Raw genomic sequence first — 17,731 nt, 5'->3', positions numbered from 1 at the left:
CCGGTGCATTTTCGTATTTAAGTTATTACAAGGGCTGTGTTTCAAATGTTGACATCTGTACACTGTTGATGTTGTTTCAGCAACACAATATTTGGTTTCTTAAGGCAGTTGTGGTGACAAGTCCTCTCAAATGAGTGGTTTCACATCTTCAAAACTACACAGCAAGTCTTGCCGCTCTTGCTCAATGAACTTATTATGACCTAGATTGCTGTAAACCTACAAAGACATACAGTATAGCCTGTTCAACATTCTTATTAACTTTCATTTTCTCTTCTACCTAGCTTCAGGGAGCAAATGTACATCAAAATTAAGATCTTCTCAAAACACTATGGTCCCTCATGAGGTAAAAATTGCAGCCCTGTATATTTTTGTCTTAAGTCTTCCTCTGGACGACCTTACCGTAGTTTGTCCTGCTCCCTGCGTAGTCTGTCTTTTTCCACCTGCTCGGCTTGGGCCTTCAGTGCTTTCTCCCTCTCCTCTTTCTCCCGGGCAGCACGACGGAACTGCTCAAAACTGTCACTTGATGACTTCACTGCAGATGACGGTGTAGATGTGGACTTTTGTGCCAGGCTGGCCCATGAGCCCATATTCTTCACTTTCACATCCTGAGAAAACACACACACAGAGACAGGAAGAAGAGCCACATTGGTTATCAATCATGATCAAAAATCTTGAAATATGCTATACCATAAAGTTCATACGTTCTCAAGAACTGAAAGGGGTGTATGAGATAATTTAAATAAGTGACTATTACATCCACCTGTACCTTTTTGGGGGCAATGGGCGCCTTGGACTCCTGCTTGAACTTATCCTTGTCTTGCAGAGAGGAGGGCGGTCCACTGGACTGGGAGGAGCGGATGACAGGTCGCAAGCTGTCCATGGACTTTACATCTGCTCAACACAAGTACATGCACACACAAGCATAGTCTCAATATCTTGTGTAGCTTCTTCTTTTTGTGCATATTACCCACAGAAAGCCAGAGGAAAAACAAGAAGTCTTGGTACTCACTCTGTTGGCCATGGCCTGGTTGAGAAGGCTTGTTATCAGGATGTTTGTGATGGTCTGGTCTCATCGCAGGGTTAAATGGCTCTCCTCGTATCACTGGTGATGGAGGAAGTTTCTCCTCCTTTACCCCACCATGGCTCACAGGGGCCCTCTGCTGCATCACAAGCAAACCGAGTCAAAGTCAGACACAGGCATATGGAGACATAACATTAGCCCTGCACTTAAAAGGTTTCTAAAAAGATTTTTCACCTTTTTGGGCTGCATGTTGTGAGGTGGGGACTGGTGAGACACAGGTGGATACTGGGGAAGTTGTGGGGAATGCATCATGAGAGGGGATGGGTTGTCCCTCATGTGACCTGTCAACAGAAGGGAGAGCCATAAAACCTGAGCCAACAACATTTTTACAGCAACAGTTTTTTTTGCTTCTACAACTCATTTTCTCAGACTCACCTGCGTTGTAAGGGTCAGCCTTGGTTGGGCGAGGGGAGGGCTGCTCTTGCTGTTGCTGGATGATCTGCTGTGCTTTGTTGGTGGGCATGGACACCTTGTGTTGAGATCCCTGGGACTGACCAGCTAGTCCAGGACCCTGCTGGTAGTTCAGTTGTTGCTGTTGTGGCTGCTGTTGCTGTGGCAGAGTGTGCTGCATGTGGTGGGCCTGGTGTAGAGGAATCTGTTGGGGCGGGGCCTGATGTGATGGGGCTGGCTGAGCCTGGGACTGAATAGGGAGCCGGGGAGGAGGCAGCGTGGTCTGAGAAGAGAGTTGAGATTGTCCCTGGACAGACTGCAGAAGAGAGATCTGTCCTGGTTGTTGTTGTTGTTGTTGTTGTTGTTGCTGCTGCTGCTGCTGCTGTTGTTGCTGCTGCTGCTGCTGCTGTTGCTGCTGCTGCTGCTGTTGCTGCTGCTGCTGCTGTTGTTGTTGCTGCTGCTGCTGCCGAGCCTGGGCCTGGAGCAACTGCATGGACTGCTGGGGCTGACGGGCTTGCTGGAACTGCTGCAGGTATAATTGTACTTGGTTCATAGGCGTTGTAGACCCTGGCTCTTCATCATCCTCCAGCAGCATCTGGGGAGGCTGGGAAGACAGCAAGCCCTGGGGTGTGAGTGTTGGAGGGGACATGGGCCGCTGGTGCAGGGGCTGAGGAGGGTGGAGGATCTGGGAGGAAAGCTGGTGCTGTGGTGGTGCTGCTGACTGGGGCTGGAGTTGCTGCTGAGGCAGTTGTTGCTGCTGCAGGGTTGGCTGCTGCTGAGGAGGGGCTGTTTGCTGCTGGGGGGGTTTGGGATGAAGAGGCGCTGCCTTGTGACTGGGTCGAGAAGGCTGCTGAGGCATGGAAATGTGCAAGGCTAAGGTTGCACAGTTCCAGGAAAGGAAGAAGAAACATAACATATAATTAATAAAAATGTGTTGTCACAAAGTCTTGTGATTGTCATCCTTGACATGTTAACCTCAATATAAGAAAACGGCTTACGGTTACATTTGCAAAATGTGTACATGCATTTTAGTTATTTTGTGGGAACTGATAAACACAGTAATGTAGGAAAATGCTCAGCACTGTAATGTGCAATCTGACAATGATTATAAGCTCACAGTATTACAGATACTACTGCAGAAGACATGATTGCTTATTTACATGTTTTCTGAACTCCAAAAAATGGTGAGGGAAAATATATATATATTTAAAGAGCCGTGCTCATCACAGCAGTCCTATTAAATGTTTAATGATGCATGTAATACATGTTGGGTTTATTCTAAGAATGAAGTAGGATGTGGGTTCTTCTAAGAGCAAAGCATGAGGTCAGATTAATGGGTTATTACTGTAGGTTATCCCATCTGCTTACTCTCCTCAGTTAAAAAGCAAAGTTGGTGGTTGTAAAAAGATCAAATTAGAATGACAGTTTGATACGTCTGGTTTACCATTAATATTGGTTGATCACTTCACTCTCAAGTGTTCCTTTAATATTTATTTTACTATTTACGTAGACATGGTGTGTGCCAATTTTAAAAACTGAATGGGGACTGGTTGACTTTGTCAGACATTTTTCTTGGAGGGATTACAGTTACACCTGTAGAAACAATGAAAATCTAAGTAGCGATTAGTATTGGACCTGTCGAAAGTGCAGCAGCCTGCATACAGCCTTACCTGGGGATGTGAGGACGGGATGCTGGTTGAGGAAGGGGTGGGTCTCAGGGGACACTTGCCCGGCAGAATGAGCGTTGAGGTGTGGAGCTGTGGGTGAGGAGGAGTTGCCTGTGTGGTGGGACAGATGCATAAGGGGCTGGCCGAAAGGTGGCAGGGACTCAAAGCTAGTCTCCAGTAACTGGGAAGACTCCAGAGCAGCTACAGGGGGAGCAATGAAGCCTGCAGGAGATGGCTGATGCTGCTGCTGCTTCATCTGACTGCTGGACTGAAGGCCTGCAATTTGGGAATGAAGCCCAGTCTGAGCAGGGCCACTCTGAATGTGTACATGCGGATGGGTCTTCTTCCCCTCCTTTACAGACTGGCCCTTCTTCTTATGATTCTGATGCTTTATTATTCCTGAAAATAAGTGGAAATAAAGATTTAACACTTAATTTAGCATTTGTGATTATGGGCATTTAAATTGTCAAATTTGCAGTAAATCACCTGTCCCCTCAGCTTCGCTGTCTGTGCTGGAGCCGCTGCTCTCTGAAGACGATCCAGTCTTTTTGGAGGTAGCCATTGACTCCACAGGCTTCTCAACTGCAAAGCAACAACTATGTGTTCATGCACTTCAAATAAAGCATCAACTCAGTAATTTCACATGCCTAAACAAACTAGAAAAATCACACACTCAGGTGTGCTGGGTTGCTGGTCTCCTAGAGTGACTTACCTGGAATCTTTTTCTTCTTGCGGAGGCAGGAAGACACATATCTCTCCAGCTCGCGCAGAGTGGAAGGCTTTAGCGTCTCAAAGTCAATCTCGATCTCATCAGGGTTTGAGTTTTTGAGCGAGGGCTCTCTGGACTGGATGATATGCACTACACGGCCAAGCTTGTCACCAGGAAGCTTGTTGATGTCCAGGCTTAGCTGCCTCTTCTCCTCATACGTCATAGGCTTGCACTTTTCCCCTGTAGCTGATGACCCAGCTGCCCCCAAATCATCTTCCAGGCTAGAAACCGGCAGCAGGTTGAAGGGGTGATTGCTTTTCATCCCTTCCTTTTTACTAGAGGCAAAACACAAATATTTAATTCATCAATAGGTACTACTGACTAGCCTTTATTTAGACATTCACTTTCTAGAAACACAGCTCAAAGGCTTTACAACTAAAGAAATAGACACATTTTAACAACTACAGGTGAAGACATAATAAATGGCTGAAGAAACATCTAATATCAAGGAGTTTCTCTAAATGACTGCCTGACATGGAGAAAGTTTATACAAGTTGAATACTCACCTGGGTTTTTTCTTGGGTACGACCTCTTTGTTGTTATTGTTACTGGTCTTGGTCTTCTTAGAGAGCTGCGGAACAGGTGTAGCATCCTGGATCTCATCTACAAGGCCCAACATGCCTCCTTTCTTCTTATGCTTTTCTTTTTTCTTCTCCTTCTTTTCCTTTTCCTTCTCTTTTCTCTTTGGTTTGCTGGCTTGTGGTTGGGACAAGGCAGCCAGCTGCTCGTGGACAGCCTTCAACTGTGTCAAGAAAAGAGACCAGTTCTCAACAAAAGGTAACAAGGACTTGACAACAAATTTGCCACCGCCTTGAATCTACTCTGGTCACTGACCTGTTCCTGGAGCTCTGCTAACCTCTGGGCTCTCTCTTCTTCCGAGTCATCTGTGGATGACTCGGACTCAGAGGATGAGTCACTGGAGCTGTCTGAAGACGAGGCGACATGGGCCAAAGGAGGCTGGGGTTTAACAGGGGCAGGATGGTGAAGTGTTGGAGCTGGGGCAGGAACCAGTGGCTTGCTCTCTGGTTCATCTGGCATCTTGGCAAAGCGCATCTCAAAGACATCCTATAAAATGAAAAGAAACAAACAAGCTAAGCAAAACAGGTGTGCATGTTTGTGGGAAGACACTCAAAACACCAACAAACAGGCACAAATTAAGGCAGAAATTAGTAGGATGTGATAGACTGGACTTGTGCAAACATGGCCAAAAATAAGCCTCTGGTCAAGTATATTGTAAATTCATCAAATACCATGTTATATGCTTCACCTCCAGATAAATAGTAATAAACATGAACCCGTTTGTTCAGTTTGTAAGTCAATTGGGTTAGTACATTGACTGAGTGCTCAGGTAGCATCCTGGCAAAAGTATGTGTTCTACTGTAAACATATTTTAATTCCTTTAACATTTCAAGCAAATGTCCAAAATAGATTTTTCTTGCAAATGTAAACTAAAACAGTGACATGCCTTAACTGTTGCTCACTTTTCTCTCAGTAAATACATTGCAAGATTATGTAGGGCAGGGCTCGACATTAACTTTTTGAGGCACTTGTCCTTTGCACAAAAGTCACTTGTCCGGCTAAAGATTTATCATTTTATAATATTTTTTTTGTGTGTTTTGCTAATGCAGAATTCGAACAAACTGTTGAAAGCATCCAAACTCTATCAACATTACTAAAATTCAGTTGAAACAGTAGAAATAAACGTGTCCCAATAATAGATTTCCCCTTCAACAAGAAAAAAAAAAAAAAGGATCTCCAGGTTCCATATTACCAAGTAATACATTGCACGCCGGTGTGCAGTGTATCACCAGAGGTAGTGGTGACTTGAACTTATACTATATCTAAAATAATTTTGTAGACATAATGGATTTTGCCACTTAATGTTGGTGTTAACTTTTTTCCCCCCTATAATTTCACTTTCTACCCGGCAGAGGATGATTTACCAAAAGAGCCTTTAAAAGGTGTAGCTACTTTACAGTTGATTATTAGCTGATATTGAATCCGACAAGTCGCGGAGCTGAGGTTTTACAATAACTGACGGACAAATGAGCAGCGGAGTAGTAACGCTACGAGGCAAACAGCCAGCCGCTAAATGAGTCAAATTAACTTAATGCTTCATCCACACAAAGCACATTGCTATCGCCATGAGTGACATCTGTATTCGGCTCGTTTTCTGTGAACGATCGTTTTCGGCGAGGGGGATAAGGCGGAGTTAGCAAGCTAACGTTAGCCAACTAACGCTGGCTGACTTGCTGGTTCCGCGGTGCTTTCATGCTGCATCGCTTACAGAGAATGAGCTGAACAGCGGGCTGGGTCTAATGTTAGATGTCCACTGACCTGCTGCCGCTGGGTCCAACGTTAGTGGTCTGCTGACCCTCTGCCGCTGGGTCTAACGTTAGTTAATATATTCCTTTCAAATCGGTAAAATAAAATCGGTAACATAGATGTAATGAGTGGCACATAACGTGAAATAACATGGCATTTTATTTTGTTTGAGTTTTAACTTGTCCAGTGGGGCAAGTAAATTTCTCTTCCATTTGCCCTTCAAAATAATCCACTTGTCCCAGACAAGCAGACAAGCCTTAATGTCGAGCCCTGTAGGGTAACTACAAAACATGAATTACAAACATTATGGTATTGACTATTATATATAATTGAAGTCTATATTGATGAATGCCTGCCCTTTTTTTTACCTGAGCACCATTGTTTGCATGCTAGACTATATTTACCTGTAGCTTGCGTGCCATAGCTACCACCTCGTGGTCTGGTGGATTATATTTGTAGCAGTTGGAAAACATTAATCGTACGTCAGCAGCAAACTCCTGGGGTTCTCGGTATTGCCTATTCTCCAGCTTGGCCTATTAAAACACATCAAGGATATTAATTACTTCTTGCCATGCCACAGATCCTCTCTATTCAATATCTTATGGTACCGTTGATAAACTATGCTGTCTTCAACACACCTTGATGGAGCTGAGGTCCATTGGATATTTGATGATATCGTGATAATCGTGTAGTCCCAGTGCAGCCACATCAACAGGTTTGTAGAATGGCCAGGCGTAAGCAGCATGCTTCTTGGACAGCATATCCCTAACCAGACTAGCGCAGTATCCCAGCTGATCCTGTGGTTTGGGGCTATGACCTCCACTTGGTCCACTCAGTCCCATCCCCATGCCTATGTGATGCTGGGAGTCGGGAGCATCCTTCTTTATCAGTTTTGTAGGCCGGGCACTCTCTCGCCTGGGTAGTGTCTTCCCAGATTTGGACTCTGCTGGTGAAGACTCACTCAGTTGGTCATTTGCTGTGGGCGTTGTAGTGTCAGCTTTCCTTTTCTGGCTCTTTCTTTGCTAGATAGAAGTGAATACAAAGAGAGCAGATAAATGGTGCGAAAGGGCAAGGAAATAAGTGATTAGAATGAGTTGCCCAAACTTAACCAAATTGGGTTACTGCTCCCAAGCATGCTCAACACGTTGCCCACCTGCCCAAGCTTATTTCCCTGTGTCAGTCACACTCACTTTGGTCATGGTTATAGGGTTCTGCAGTATGGGGGCAGTGCTCTGGATGGATGCTGGGGGAAGGGAGGTCTGAGCAGGGGGAGGCACAGAAGTCATGATGGGAACTTGAGGTGCACAGTCCGATTGGCCCAGGGAGTAGGGAGCTCCGAGCTGTGGCGCATGGCTGGGTAATGTTGGAGCCACGTGGGACGGCAGGGCCTGCATCAAAGGCTGGGGAGGTAGTGAAGGCGGGCCCTGCACTGGTCCTCTGGTCTGCGGTGCTGCTGAGAGGTTTGACAGACCACGTGTTTGAGGAGTCAAGGACGAAGAATCAATGATGGGCCCTGGTTTCAAGTTAAGACCTTGATGAGAGAACAAGACACTCAAATAAATAGCCTGTCTCACAGAGGCCAGCTCCAAGAACATGTGTTGATAGCAAAAGACACTGTAAAGCGGTAAATCACATACCTCCGTCTCTTCGGCCCCGGCCACGTCCTTTCCCTGTCATGACAACAATCTCAGTTTCTTCCTGAGGCATTTCTGTGACCCTTTGGAGGAAAACCTTCTCTAGAGCTTCAGCCATTAAGACTATGTCATCTCCAGGCTGCAGGAAGAGACAAACACTCTCAGCAAAAGTGGAGGCATATCACAATCTGTGGCACTTTTTGGTAACAATGGCTCCAGTGTACTATGTTACCTTGTTGTATATGTAGCAGTTGGTGAACATTGTGTTGAAGTCTTGGATACATTCTTGGGCATTCCAGTAGTAACTGTTTTCAAGCCTTTTCTTGATTGTTCCCATGTCCATAGGAGTTTTGATTATTGTGTAGTAGTCCTGAAAAGGTTGCATACAAGTACGTCAACAGTGTAGAAATACACGTTTTTTTAACAATGTGACATTCTCTACTAGCACAATGAAGGTGTTGTGATTTGATTTTAAGTTAACTTTAGAAATAATGTTACAATTAAAAAAATAAAACGTCTCTCTCATTGCAATTTTTTCAGGAATTAAGCAATACATTTGTCGTGCGTTGTCAATTTTATAATCAACTAAAGTTTTGGATAATTTTAGATTTCATCCATTATGCATACCATCTGACATCCCTAATTAAGATGTATAATTAAGTTTGTAAGACGTAATGAATGTTTTCATTTGATTTCTTCCAAAATGCTGTACACATACAGTAAAGGAGAGGGGTGACCTAGTTGCTTTGCACACAGTAATAAACATAAATCATCACAAATCAACCTGTAAGAAACGTATAAATGTACAGCTGCTGTGTGTAGACGCAGACAACCTGGCAATTATGTGATGCCTAATGTGTCCATGAACGTGGAGGTATGCGGCATCATACACACAGAGACAAAGCTAGCACTCACAGGCAGGTTAAGTTTGATCGCATCCACTGGTATATGAAAGGGCCAGGCAAACTGGTGCTTCCACAGGGCCTTCACCACCACCTTGAGCAGGTACTGCAGCTGATTGGTCTGGCGCTTTGGCCTGTTTGGATTGATGTACTCTGGGGGTGGGGGGTTGCCCATTTGCTGGGCCTGCCCCTGGCTGCTGCTGCTGCTGCCCGACATCTGCGCTGCATCCAGGCCGTCCCCCATTCTAACAGGGTTGGGCTCGGGCCCCGGAGCAGGAGCTGGAGCTGCAGGGGCAGGGGCAGGGGTAGTGGTGTTGGCAGGACACCAGTTCAGTCTTGGCCCCGGCACAGACTCCACTGACAGAGCACCGCTGATCCCATTGCACTCCTCGCTGGACTCTCTGGAGAGAGAGGGAAAAAAAAAAAAAAAAAACATACTGTCATTAGCATATCTATAAACAGTCTTTAATACAATGTCACTGTTTTTTGTCAGTAACAGTCATTAACAAAATTGTATTGGAATCAATCAGCGCAGCGTTAAGTAGACCTCCAATATCTTGCTTATTGTAATTGCACTGCAAGACGCACTAGCATAAAATTCATTAACCACCGTTTTATTGTTCTACATTGAATGTAGTGTTTTCCTCTTGCATCTTCCAAACACGGTCCCAGCTATGTTTAATGGTATGATTTAACGTTTCCCATGTACATTTTACTCCAAGTTCAGTACACTGCTTCTCAGCGGTGAAAAGGTCATGACAATGAAGGCTTTATTTTGCATCAATTAATAAACTGAAGGACACATGACATGGAAAAATACCTTATTTGTGATGGGCTGGCCTGGCTGTTAAAAGCTTATAAAAAGGTACACTGCAAATAATGTTCTGGTCAACAGTTTAAACACTACTACAAATTAGTGAACAAAGTATATTAATCTGCAGTTCATGCTATGTTATTAACTCTTACTGGTGTTGCAGAACTAACCATGCGTAAAACTGACAAGATCATTGATCTTTTCCATCATCGATTAATCAGCTGATAATTGTCTATTTGTTTGGTCTATAAAGTGTTAAATGGACAGCATTTATATAGCGCCTTCCTACCTTACCAGACATAGCACTTTACAATTTTCTCTCATTCACACACTCACATTCAGACACTGATAGTGGCAGAGCTGCCATGCAAGGTGCTGCCCATCGGGAGCAACTTGGGATTCAGTGTCTTGCTCAAGGACACTTTGACATGCAGACAGGAGGACCTTTTGATTAAAGGACAATCTGCTCTACCTCCGCCCAGAAAATAGTGAGGTGCCCATCACACTTCAAATCATCAAATATCTTGTTTTGTCCAACCAGTCAAAACCCCATATATATTCAGTTTACAATCATTTTTAAACAGAAAATGTAGCCTACCAAATAGCCATATTTGAGAAGCTGGATACAGAGAATGTTTGACATTTTTGATTGAATATAAATGACCAATACAATTAATGAAATACCAAAAAAGTTGCCAATTAATATTCTGTTGATCGAATAATCGATTGACTTATCACCGCAGCTCTGTACAACACTACAAAAGAGAAATTCCTCAAGTAAAGACCACATATGATTACATTCACTGTACATTTTCACTTTGTTTTAGCATACACTCTTGGATTATGTTATAGTGCCCCCAGCAACGAGGTGGCAGTATGGGAAACCGTGTGTGCTACCAGGTGCTCTAAAGGCCCTGACACACCAACCAGACGGGCCGACCGTCGGCAGAAAAGGCAGTCAGACTGATCAGTTGGGTCCCCGAGGTCCAAAAAGTGCCTCAGAACACACTGAGGCGACGCCGACTTGAGCGTACGCCAAACGTAATACGTCTCCATGGCAGCAGGCGGCGCTGCTCTGTATTGTTTCCATTAACAGTCTGGTTATTTCCCAGAAAATGAAAACCCCCAGCTGATTGGACGAATGCGTCACGTGGTTCTTTTTTTCTCCGGAAATTCCAAGGGGGTAACCTTCTCCTCGGACCGCGAACCTCCTATGGTGCCATTTTGATGCTAATAAGCCATCACCTCCCGATAGCATTCCATTGACTGCCATTCATTTTGGCGCCACTTTGACAGCGAATAACTTTACATCTGAAGTGTTTAAAGACTCTATTTGTCCATTGTTTATTTCTAAAGAAACACGACAATGTATAAAAGGCTCCATTACCTTGTACCTCACGTTATGGCTCCGTAGCAGACGTTTTTTTGTAAAAAATAGGCTAACGATTGTGTCATAACCACGCGACTTAGTGTCGCATAGTAGAGGAATTACCGTATAGTACAGGAGAAGCTCGCAGGCAGTTTCTTCTCACATTAGCCGTTTAAGTTTAATTACTAATGTTAACTAGCATTTTAGTTAGCAATAATTAGCCTGTGTCCATGTTATCTCCTTACATATACCTACGCTCTCCGTCTCTGCAAGATTGGGAATGATTGAGATTTCTCTTGGCACAGCTACCAGAAGACTTACAACTTTCAGACATGTTGCTCACGGCACATTTACGTCGTCTCTCTCAGTTGGAGGCTGCGCAGTAACGCTCAGCCATCACCAGAAAAGTGCTTCTAATATCCTTCACTGGTCTCCGTCTAGAGCAACGGGATCTGTTGGTCCATTCTTATATACTGTCTATTTTACTAATTCACAGCCAGACTGTCATGGCAGCTTGTTCAGAATAAAATCTCATATTGTACTAAAATAGTTCACCGAAACGCGTTTCTGAAAACATTTTAAGCAACAAATAGGCCGTGCAGTTTCTGAATCTGTCTTCATTTCAGATCAACAAAGATTTCGTCAGATTTTGAGCGGCTCATCTGCTCCCCATTTCCGGGTGAGTCCCGACTGCCTTGTCTCCAGACTGAACATGTCTGGTCGGCCCAAATGAAGACCGACGGCTCCTCGGACGGCCGACGGCACGGGACACACCGAACAGACTCGAGTCACCGACCTCGCTAGACGGTCCGACGGCCGATTACCGGACCGGTGTGTCTCCTCTATAACAAGAAATTGGACTTAAAAGTAAAAGGGACAGAATGTGTTTTATCAATTTCATTTCTACTTTGCTTAAAAATTAATACACACTGAATGTTCACAGAAGGTTACAACCACACGCATTTAATTATGACATAAGATGTAACATTTGATATCGTCCTACTACTGATATTAATTAGTTTAAAACGTTAAAAGGAACTCAGAGGTGTAGGCTTGGCTCATGCATGCGTGTGTGCTTTAGTAAATCTTTGTCTTCCTACTCTGTCTCAGGACCTGGGAGTGTTTAGGGATGTGGGCGGAAAGGGGTGGAGGGTGAGGGGGAGTTAGCGTCATCTGGCAGCTGTGTGTTCCACTACGCGGTGTTCAGTCCTACATAAAGTCCTCTTCCAGGCAGTCAGGGACATCACAGTCAAGATACACACAAAAGGCTGTTAAGACAAAAACAAGGCCAAATAATAATCAACAAATACTTTACTAAAAATTGGGGGAGCTGGGGAACACAATGTTCTAGGAAAAAGCACTGATCATAAGTTTGTGTATTCAGGCCTCCATTAGAAATAGAGGCCCCCCCTACAACAGGGCCTTAAAGAAAACACAAACCACATTATAGATCTGTGACTAATCTCATTCTTCTTGATGAGTCACTTTCTGAGAAGAGGAAAGCAGTTTGCACACCACATGATCGCTGCCTTGGCCTCCCTGAGGCACACAAACACAGTGGAGAATCTGACTAACTGACCATTATGTTGAATGACAACACACAAAATAAAACAGTACCAGTTTAACACAGATGCTACTTTTATGGCTGGAAGCAAAAAAACTCAAACACAAATAAGACCAAAATAAATAAGCACAGAACTCGTCTAGTCCTAAGGCACGAATGTGCAATACATCAAAACTCTAAAGCTGGGTAACATTGCTGAAAAAATACTGTAATATTTCAAAGCTTTGCTAAATTGGCTTTACAAAGAGATTAAACAAATTTAGACTAATCAGCCTTAGTCTAACGACTTCCAGGGTCTAGGGCTAGGATCTGAATATTCAAATATTTAAATATTTGTTCGATGGCTAGGTATTCCATTTTCAATTTTGGGATTTGAATATTCGTTTTGTTTTTTTAAAACATGCATGCAAGCTAAAATTTTCTGTGGTGTTTTGGCGGTATTAAGCCGTTAGCTGCTGGCTAATTTATGCAGCGCTATGTTATATTGCACTAGACAGCTTTATCTACATTCATTTCAGCAGGAGACATTTCCACCAGCCTTCATTGTCAGGTCTATGACAATTGATCGCTAGTTGTCGTTGATATTAAAACATTTACAGAGCAGGCAACTCAAAACGTCTACCCAACTTGCCATTGAACATTTCTTTCTATAAGCACCAAGACAGAGCTGGGCTTAAAAAATCCAAATGTCCTTTAAAACTTTTTTAAGTGTCATTAAAAATCTTTTATACTTCCTTGAAAGGGGTTTGTAGTTATTCTGCAGTAGTGACATTTCAAGTGTACAACGATTACCTGAAAGCTAATAAAAAACGGAGAGATGACCTGGAGGCCAAGAGAGCACAGACCGACTCAGCCCACGTTAACCACAGCATTCGAAAAGGTAAATTCCCCACGGACAGCGTTAGCTCACCGGCTGGTAGCATGCAGCTAAAGACACAGGGTAACGTTAGCTCAGCGGTAGCCTGCAGTTGACTATTCCAGACACCATGGCCACTGCTTAAGTCTGAGATGAGGGAGAAACAGAAAATCCTCCCGTTTTCCTGAAGTCACCGTGTGGCAACATTTTGCCTTCCCCTTGAGTGAGTTATTTAAACAAACAACGAAGCATGTGGGCTCCAACAGGACTCCATAGTGCCTTCAGGTACACTCGCTAAATTTGTCGCTAGTCGCTTTTTAGAAAAAGTCACTAAGAGGGACTGAAAAGATGTTCTATCTAGTGAGAAAGTCGCCAAGACGGCAACACTGTTTGTGCGGCTCTGACAATAATCGGTTATTGTCTGCGTCGCTGTGCGTCCAACGAAACCATTGTGCGGCATATGCGTGTAAATTTGACCGGCACAGAATGAGCTATATCTGAGACTGATCGGCTGGTAACTGGTCATGGCCAATCAAGCTGAAAATCGGCGATTCCGATCACCACCAATCAATCAGTGCATCTCTTAATTTTATGTCTCCATTGGGAGGTTGTAATCTTCTAGAATGCAAACCCCTTATCATTGTTACAGTTGTGTACAAAATCTGGAAAGATAGTGACTGAATGGTACAAGTTGGAGGGAAAATGTTGAAGGTTTTGTGCAACTGAATCAAAGCCCACTGGAGACACAGAAGAAGCAGCCGATCTGAAGTAAGACAGCATTTACCAGAAACACAGGCAGGTACAAATAACACAGATGGCTATGGGCACCAGGCAGACACACGTACAGCATTAACAGCTGCCGCCACTATAGGAAATCTTCCACAAGGACAAAGTAAAATAAAAAATAAATAAAAAAGTAGCAACAATTTGAGCCTGGTCTAGCTGGCCTCCAGTGCTGCATGGAACAAAGTCTCATCATAACACACACAAATACAGCGACAAGCACACTCAGAACGACCGTCATTGACATAACACAACTGCATCAAAGAAATGTAAACACACTTCTGGGAAAACAGAGACAGATGCAATAAATGAGAGCATAAACAGCTCCTCCTTTAGGATGCAGCCATTTGTAGTACAAGTATAAAGAGGAAATACTCCCAAATGACTCACTGGCTTTCCAATTTGTCAGACTTCCCTGCAGTCTATCTTGCGGTGCCGCTGATAGTAGTTTGGACTGTTGGTGTCTTGTGCTCCTAAATATTCTCGTTCACACACACATGTACAAACACATTAAAGCTGTGGTCCAACTTATCAAGTTTGTGATCTGAATTTTCATGTTTAACACTTTGTTTTTGTTTCCATCTTTCATGCACACAAAGTCTAAAAAACAGAGCAAGACAATCCCACATTGCCTGTCATGCAAAGGGAGACACGTTTTAGCTATCAGGTTACAGACTTCAATCACCTTGCAACATGGTAACTTCATCAAGAGCATGTGTGACTACAATGATACATTCTTAATGTTGGCTAAGTTGGGCCTGCTAGCTTAACAAATACCAGTTTTGAGAGACACTCTTGAGAGAAATCCCTTCCATTCTCTATTTGCTCTTCAGAAATCCTAATGATATGCAAAAGGTTTCCATTAATGTTTCCTACTAAGCCATATCGATTTCCGTCTCCGTGAGTTATACCTCACTGAAACACAAAACAGGTGATGACAGATAGAGTTAGAGGTAACAGGCAGTTGACCTCTTACCATTGTTACATTTTTGTATGACGACACAACTGTACATTCTGTACATTCATTTTGCTGGTGATTTATAAATGCTGGAGTCAAACAACTGTTCACCAATACAGTAAGTATACAGCCTACTCTATTGTTTTCTGTCAAATGTAGCTGTTGCAGTTTTTCAAGGCATAGCCCTTGCATAGCCTCACAACTATAAGTGAATCATGTTGCAATGAATAGTCTTCTGCAGGCATACATGTCATTTTGGCCCTTTCACCCAAACAGTCCCAGGGAGGAAGAAGCCTAATCATTAGAAACAAACGCAAGAGCTAAAAGCTTCTTTGGTGCATTTCTTTGCATTTCGACTGCGCCTTAAGAAAGATAAAGAATTATGCTAAATGATTACAATACAGTGGTTTGGTTTGTGATGCATATGTCTTTTGCTTTGTCTTTGAAGTAATGGTTGTTTTTCTTTTAACAGATAAAGGGAAAGGGAACCTGTTGAGCCTGTCTTCTAGTTCCCTTAAAGGTCCCATGGCACGAACATTTCACTTTATGAGGTTTTTTAACATTAATGTGAGTTCCACCAGCCTGCCTATAGTCCTCCAGTGGCTAGAAATGGCGATAGATGTAAACCAAGCTCTGGGTATCCTGCTCTGCCTTTGAGAAAATGAAAGCTCAGATGGGCCGATCTGGAATCTCCTCCTTATGACATCATAAGGAGGAAGGTTACCTCCCCTTTCTCTGCTTTGCCCGCCCAGAGAATTTGACCCACCCATGAGAAAGAGCGTGACATCATGGCTTGAAAACAAGCAAAGCATGGCAGTTGGTCAAGGCCACACCCCGACCCTCCACCTTGCCCCCCCTCTCTCCTCCTGAACAGCATTTAATAGAGGAGACACACCAGCCCGATAATCGGCCGTCGGACTGTCTGGCGAGGTCGGTGACTCAAGTCTGTTCGGTGTGTCCCGTGCCGTCAGCCGTCCGAGGAGCCGTCGGTCTTCATTTGGGCCGACCAGACATGTTCAGTCTGGAGACAGGGCAGTCAGGACTCACCCGGAAATGGGGAGCGGATGAGCCGCTCAAAATCTGACGAAAATCTTTTAAACTAACCTTTGTTGATCTGAAATGAAGACAGATTCAGAAACTGCACGGCATATTTCTCACTTAAAATGTTTTCAGAAACACGTTTTGGTGAACTATTTTGTATAATATGAGATCGTATTCTGAACAAGCCGCCATGACAGTCTGTGACAGTGGCTGTGAATTTCTGGAGAAAAAAGAACCACGTGACGCATTCATCAGCTGCCGGTTTTCATTTTCTGGGAAACAATACAGAGCAGCGCCGCCTGCTGCTATGGAGACGTATTAGGTTTCGCGCAGAGCGTACACTCAAGTCGGCGTCGCCTCAGTGTGTTCCGAGGCACTTTTTGGACCTCGGGGACCCAACTGATCAGTCCGACTGCCTTTTCTGCCGACGGTCGGCCCGTCTGGTTGGTGTGTCAGGGCCTTAGAGCTACAGACACAGAAATGGCACATCCTAAGTAAAGCTTATTGTGGGTCTGGCTCTAGTGGCTGTAATTCTGCACCAAGGCTGGATTTCTGGAAAGAGACTTCAGATACAGTATTAGGGGACCACTAAGGCCTATATAAAAGCATCCAAAAAGCAGCACGTCATAGGACCTTTAATGTTTTAGTAAGTAAACTAAATAACGTATGACGTCCCTCTCGTCTTTTTCCAACAGTAGTCTGTCAATAAAACATAGGCCTAAATGACATTAAACTATTCCATTCCCTGGTCCTAATATTTCTACAAATAGGGCTGCAAGTAATGATTATTTTTATTATCAATTAATCTGTCTCTCTTTGAATAATTGTAAAATTGTTTAGTCTACTAAATGTCAGAAAATAGTAATACAAAATTGTCAATCAACCAATTCATTGACTTATTGTTTTAACAATAAATATGTGTAGGTAAATGCAAGACAACAACCAGTCATGGCGCTTTTTGGGCAATTACTGATATTCAGAACTGTAAACTTCAAACCCCAATACATTATGGCTGCCAAGAAAGCACTACCTCAGGAATGGGCTCTTTTGGGTGCAAGAACTATGGCAGTGGAGTCAAATTTTTTTTTAAAAGTCAATATTTCAGATGTCGCATTCAAGCTAAATAACTTTTAAAAATGTTAAAGTACATAGTTAGATCCCCATTTCCACTAAAGGGGCAATTTGGCGATTTTCAACCTTATATATCTGGCTTAGGGATATGATGTGAAAAAAGCCTACAGTTCTTTCCAATGTTCTCTGTGTCTCTGGGGCTCAGCCGGCCGCAGCTGCAAAATCTGCTCTTCTTCCGTACACCAGTGACGTCACTAGGGCTGTGAATCTTTTGGTATTTCATTTGATTCCAATTCTTTGGGTCACGATTTGATTAAAATTTTCCCGATTCAAAACCGATCTCAATTCAGTACAGTATGGGGCTGCTAATCAGGATCTACAGTAATTAAAGTTATTTATTGTCAGATGCACAACAATTACAGAAGCACTCATTGTCACTGAATATCTTGGGTCTCATGCTCCCTCCAACAATGCTAATTAAAGTTGTGTAAACAGAAAATCAAAAGT

General features: G+C 43.5%; 1 protein-coding gene across 3 annotated transcripts in view; it reads right to left on the bottom strand.

Annotated features, from left to right (window-relative positions):
* The window catches only part of brd4 (bromodomain containing 4), a 38,470-nt gene that overhangs the window by 2,255 nt on the left and 18,484 nt on the right, over window positions 1–17,731 (bottom strand). For 2 of the 3 annotated variants that reach the window (XM_078270534.1, XM_078270532.1), the window contains exons 2-17: window positions 8,782–9,169; window positions 8,099–8,236; window positions 7,870–8,005; window positions 7,423–7,763; window positions 6,871–7,254; window positions 6,637–6,765; window positions 4,742–4,972; window positions 4,414–4,649; window positions 3,851–4,182; window positions 3,625–3,720; window positions 3,142–3,537; window positions 1,457–2,344; window positions 1,256–1,362; window positions 1,010–1,160; window positions 767–891; window positions 400–605 (exon numbers count right to left, since the gene is read on the bottom strand). In XM_078270534.1, the coding sequence (XP_078126660.1) occupies window positions 400–605; window positions 767–891; window positions 1,010–1,160; window positions 1,256–1,362; window positions 1,457–2,344; window positions 3,142–3,537; window positions 3,625–3,720; window positions 3,851–4,182; window positions 4,414–4,649; window positions 4,742–4,972; window positions 6,637–6,765; window positions 6,871–7,254; window positions 7,423–7,763; window positions 7,870–8,005; window positions 8,099–8,236; window positions 8,782–9,012 (4,127 nt within the window). In that variant the 5' untranslated portion in view covers window positions 9,013–9,169. The remainder of the gene's footprint in view (window positions 1–399; window positions 606–766; window positions 892–1,009; window positions 1,161–1,255; window positions 1,363–1,456; window positions 2,345–3,141; window positions 3,538–3,624; window positions 3,721–3,850; window positions 4,183–4,413; window positions 4,650–4,741; window positions 4,973–6,636; window positions 6,766–6,870; window positions 7,255–7,422; window positions 7,764–7,869; window positions 8,006–8,098; window positions 8,237–8,781; window positions 9,170–17,731) is intronic. The other variant, XM_078270533.1, reaches the window with a different exon arrangement.

This window comes from Sander vitreus, chromosome 15 (assembly GCF_031162955.1).
Source record: "Sander vitreus isolate 19-12246 chromosome 15, sanVit1, whole genome shotgun sequence".
NCBI classification, from domain to species: Eukaryota; Metazoa; Chordata; class Actinopteri; order Perciformes; family Percidae; genus Sander; species Sander vitreus.
This window is presented reverse-complemented; position numbering and strand designations above follow the sequence as displayed.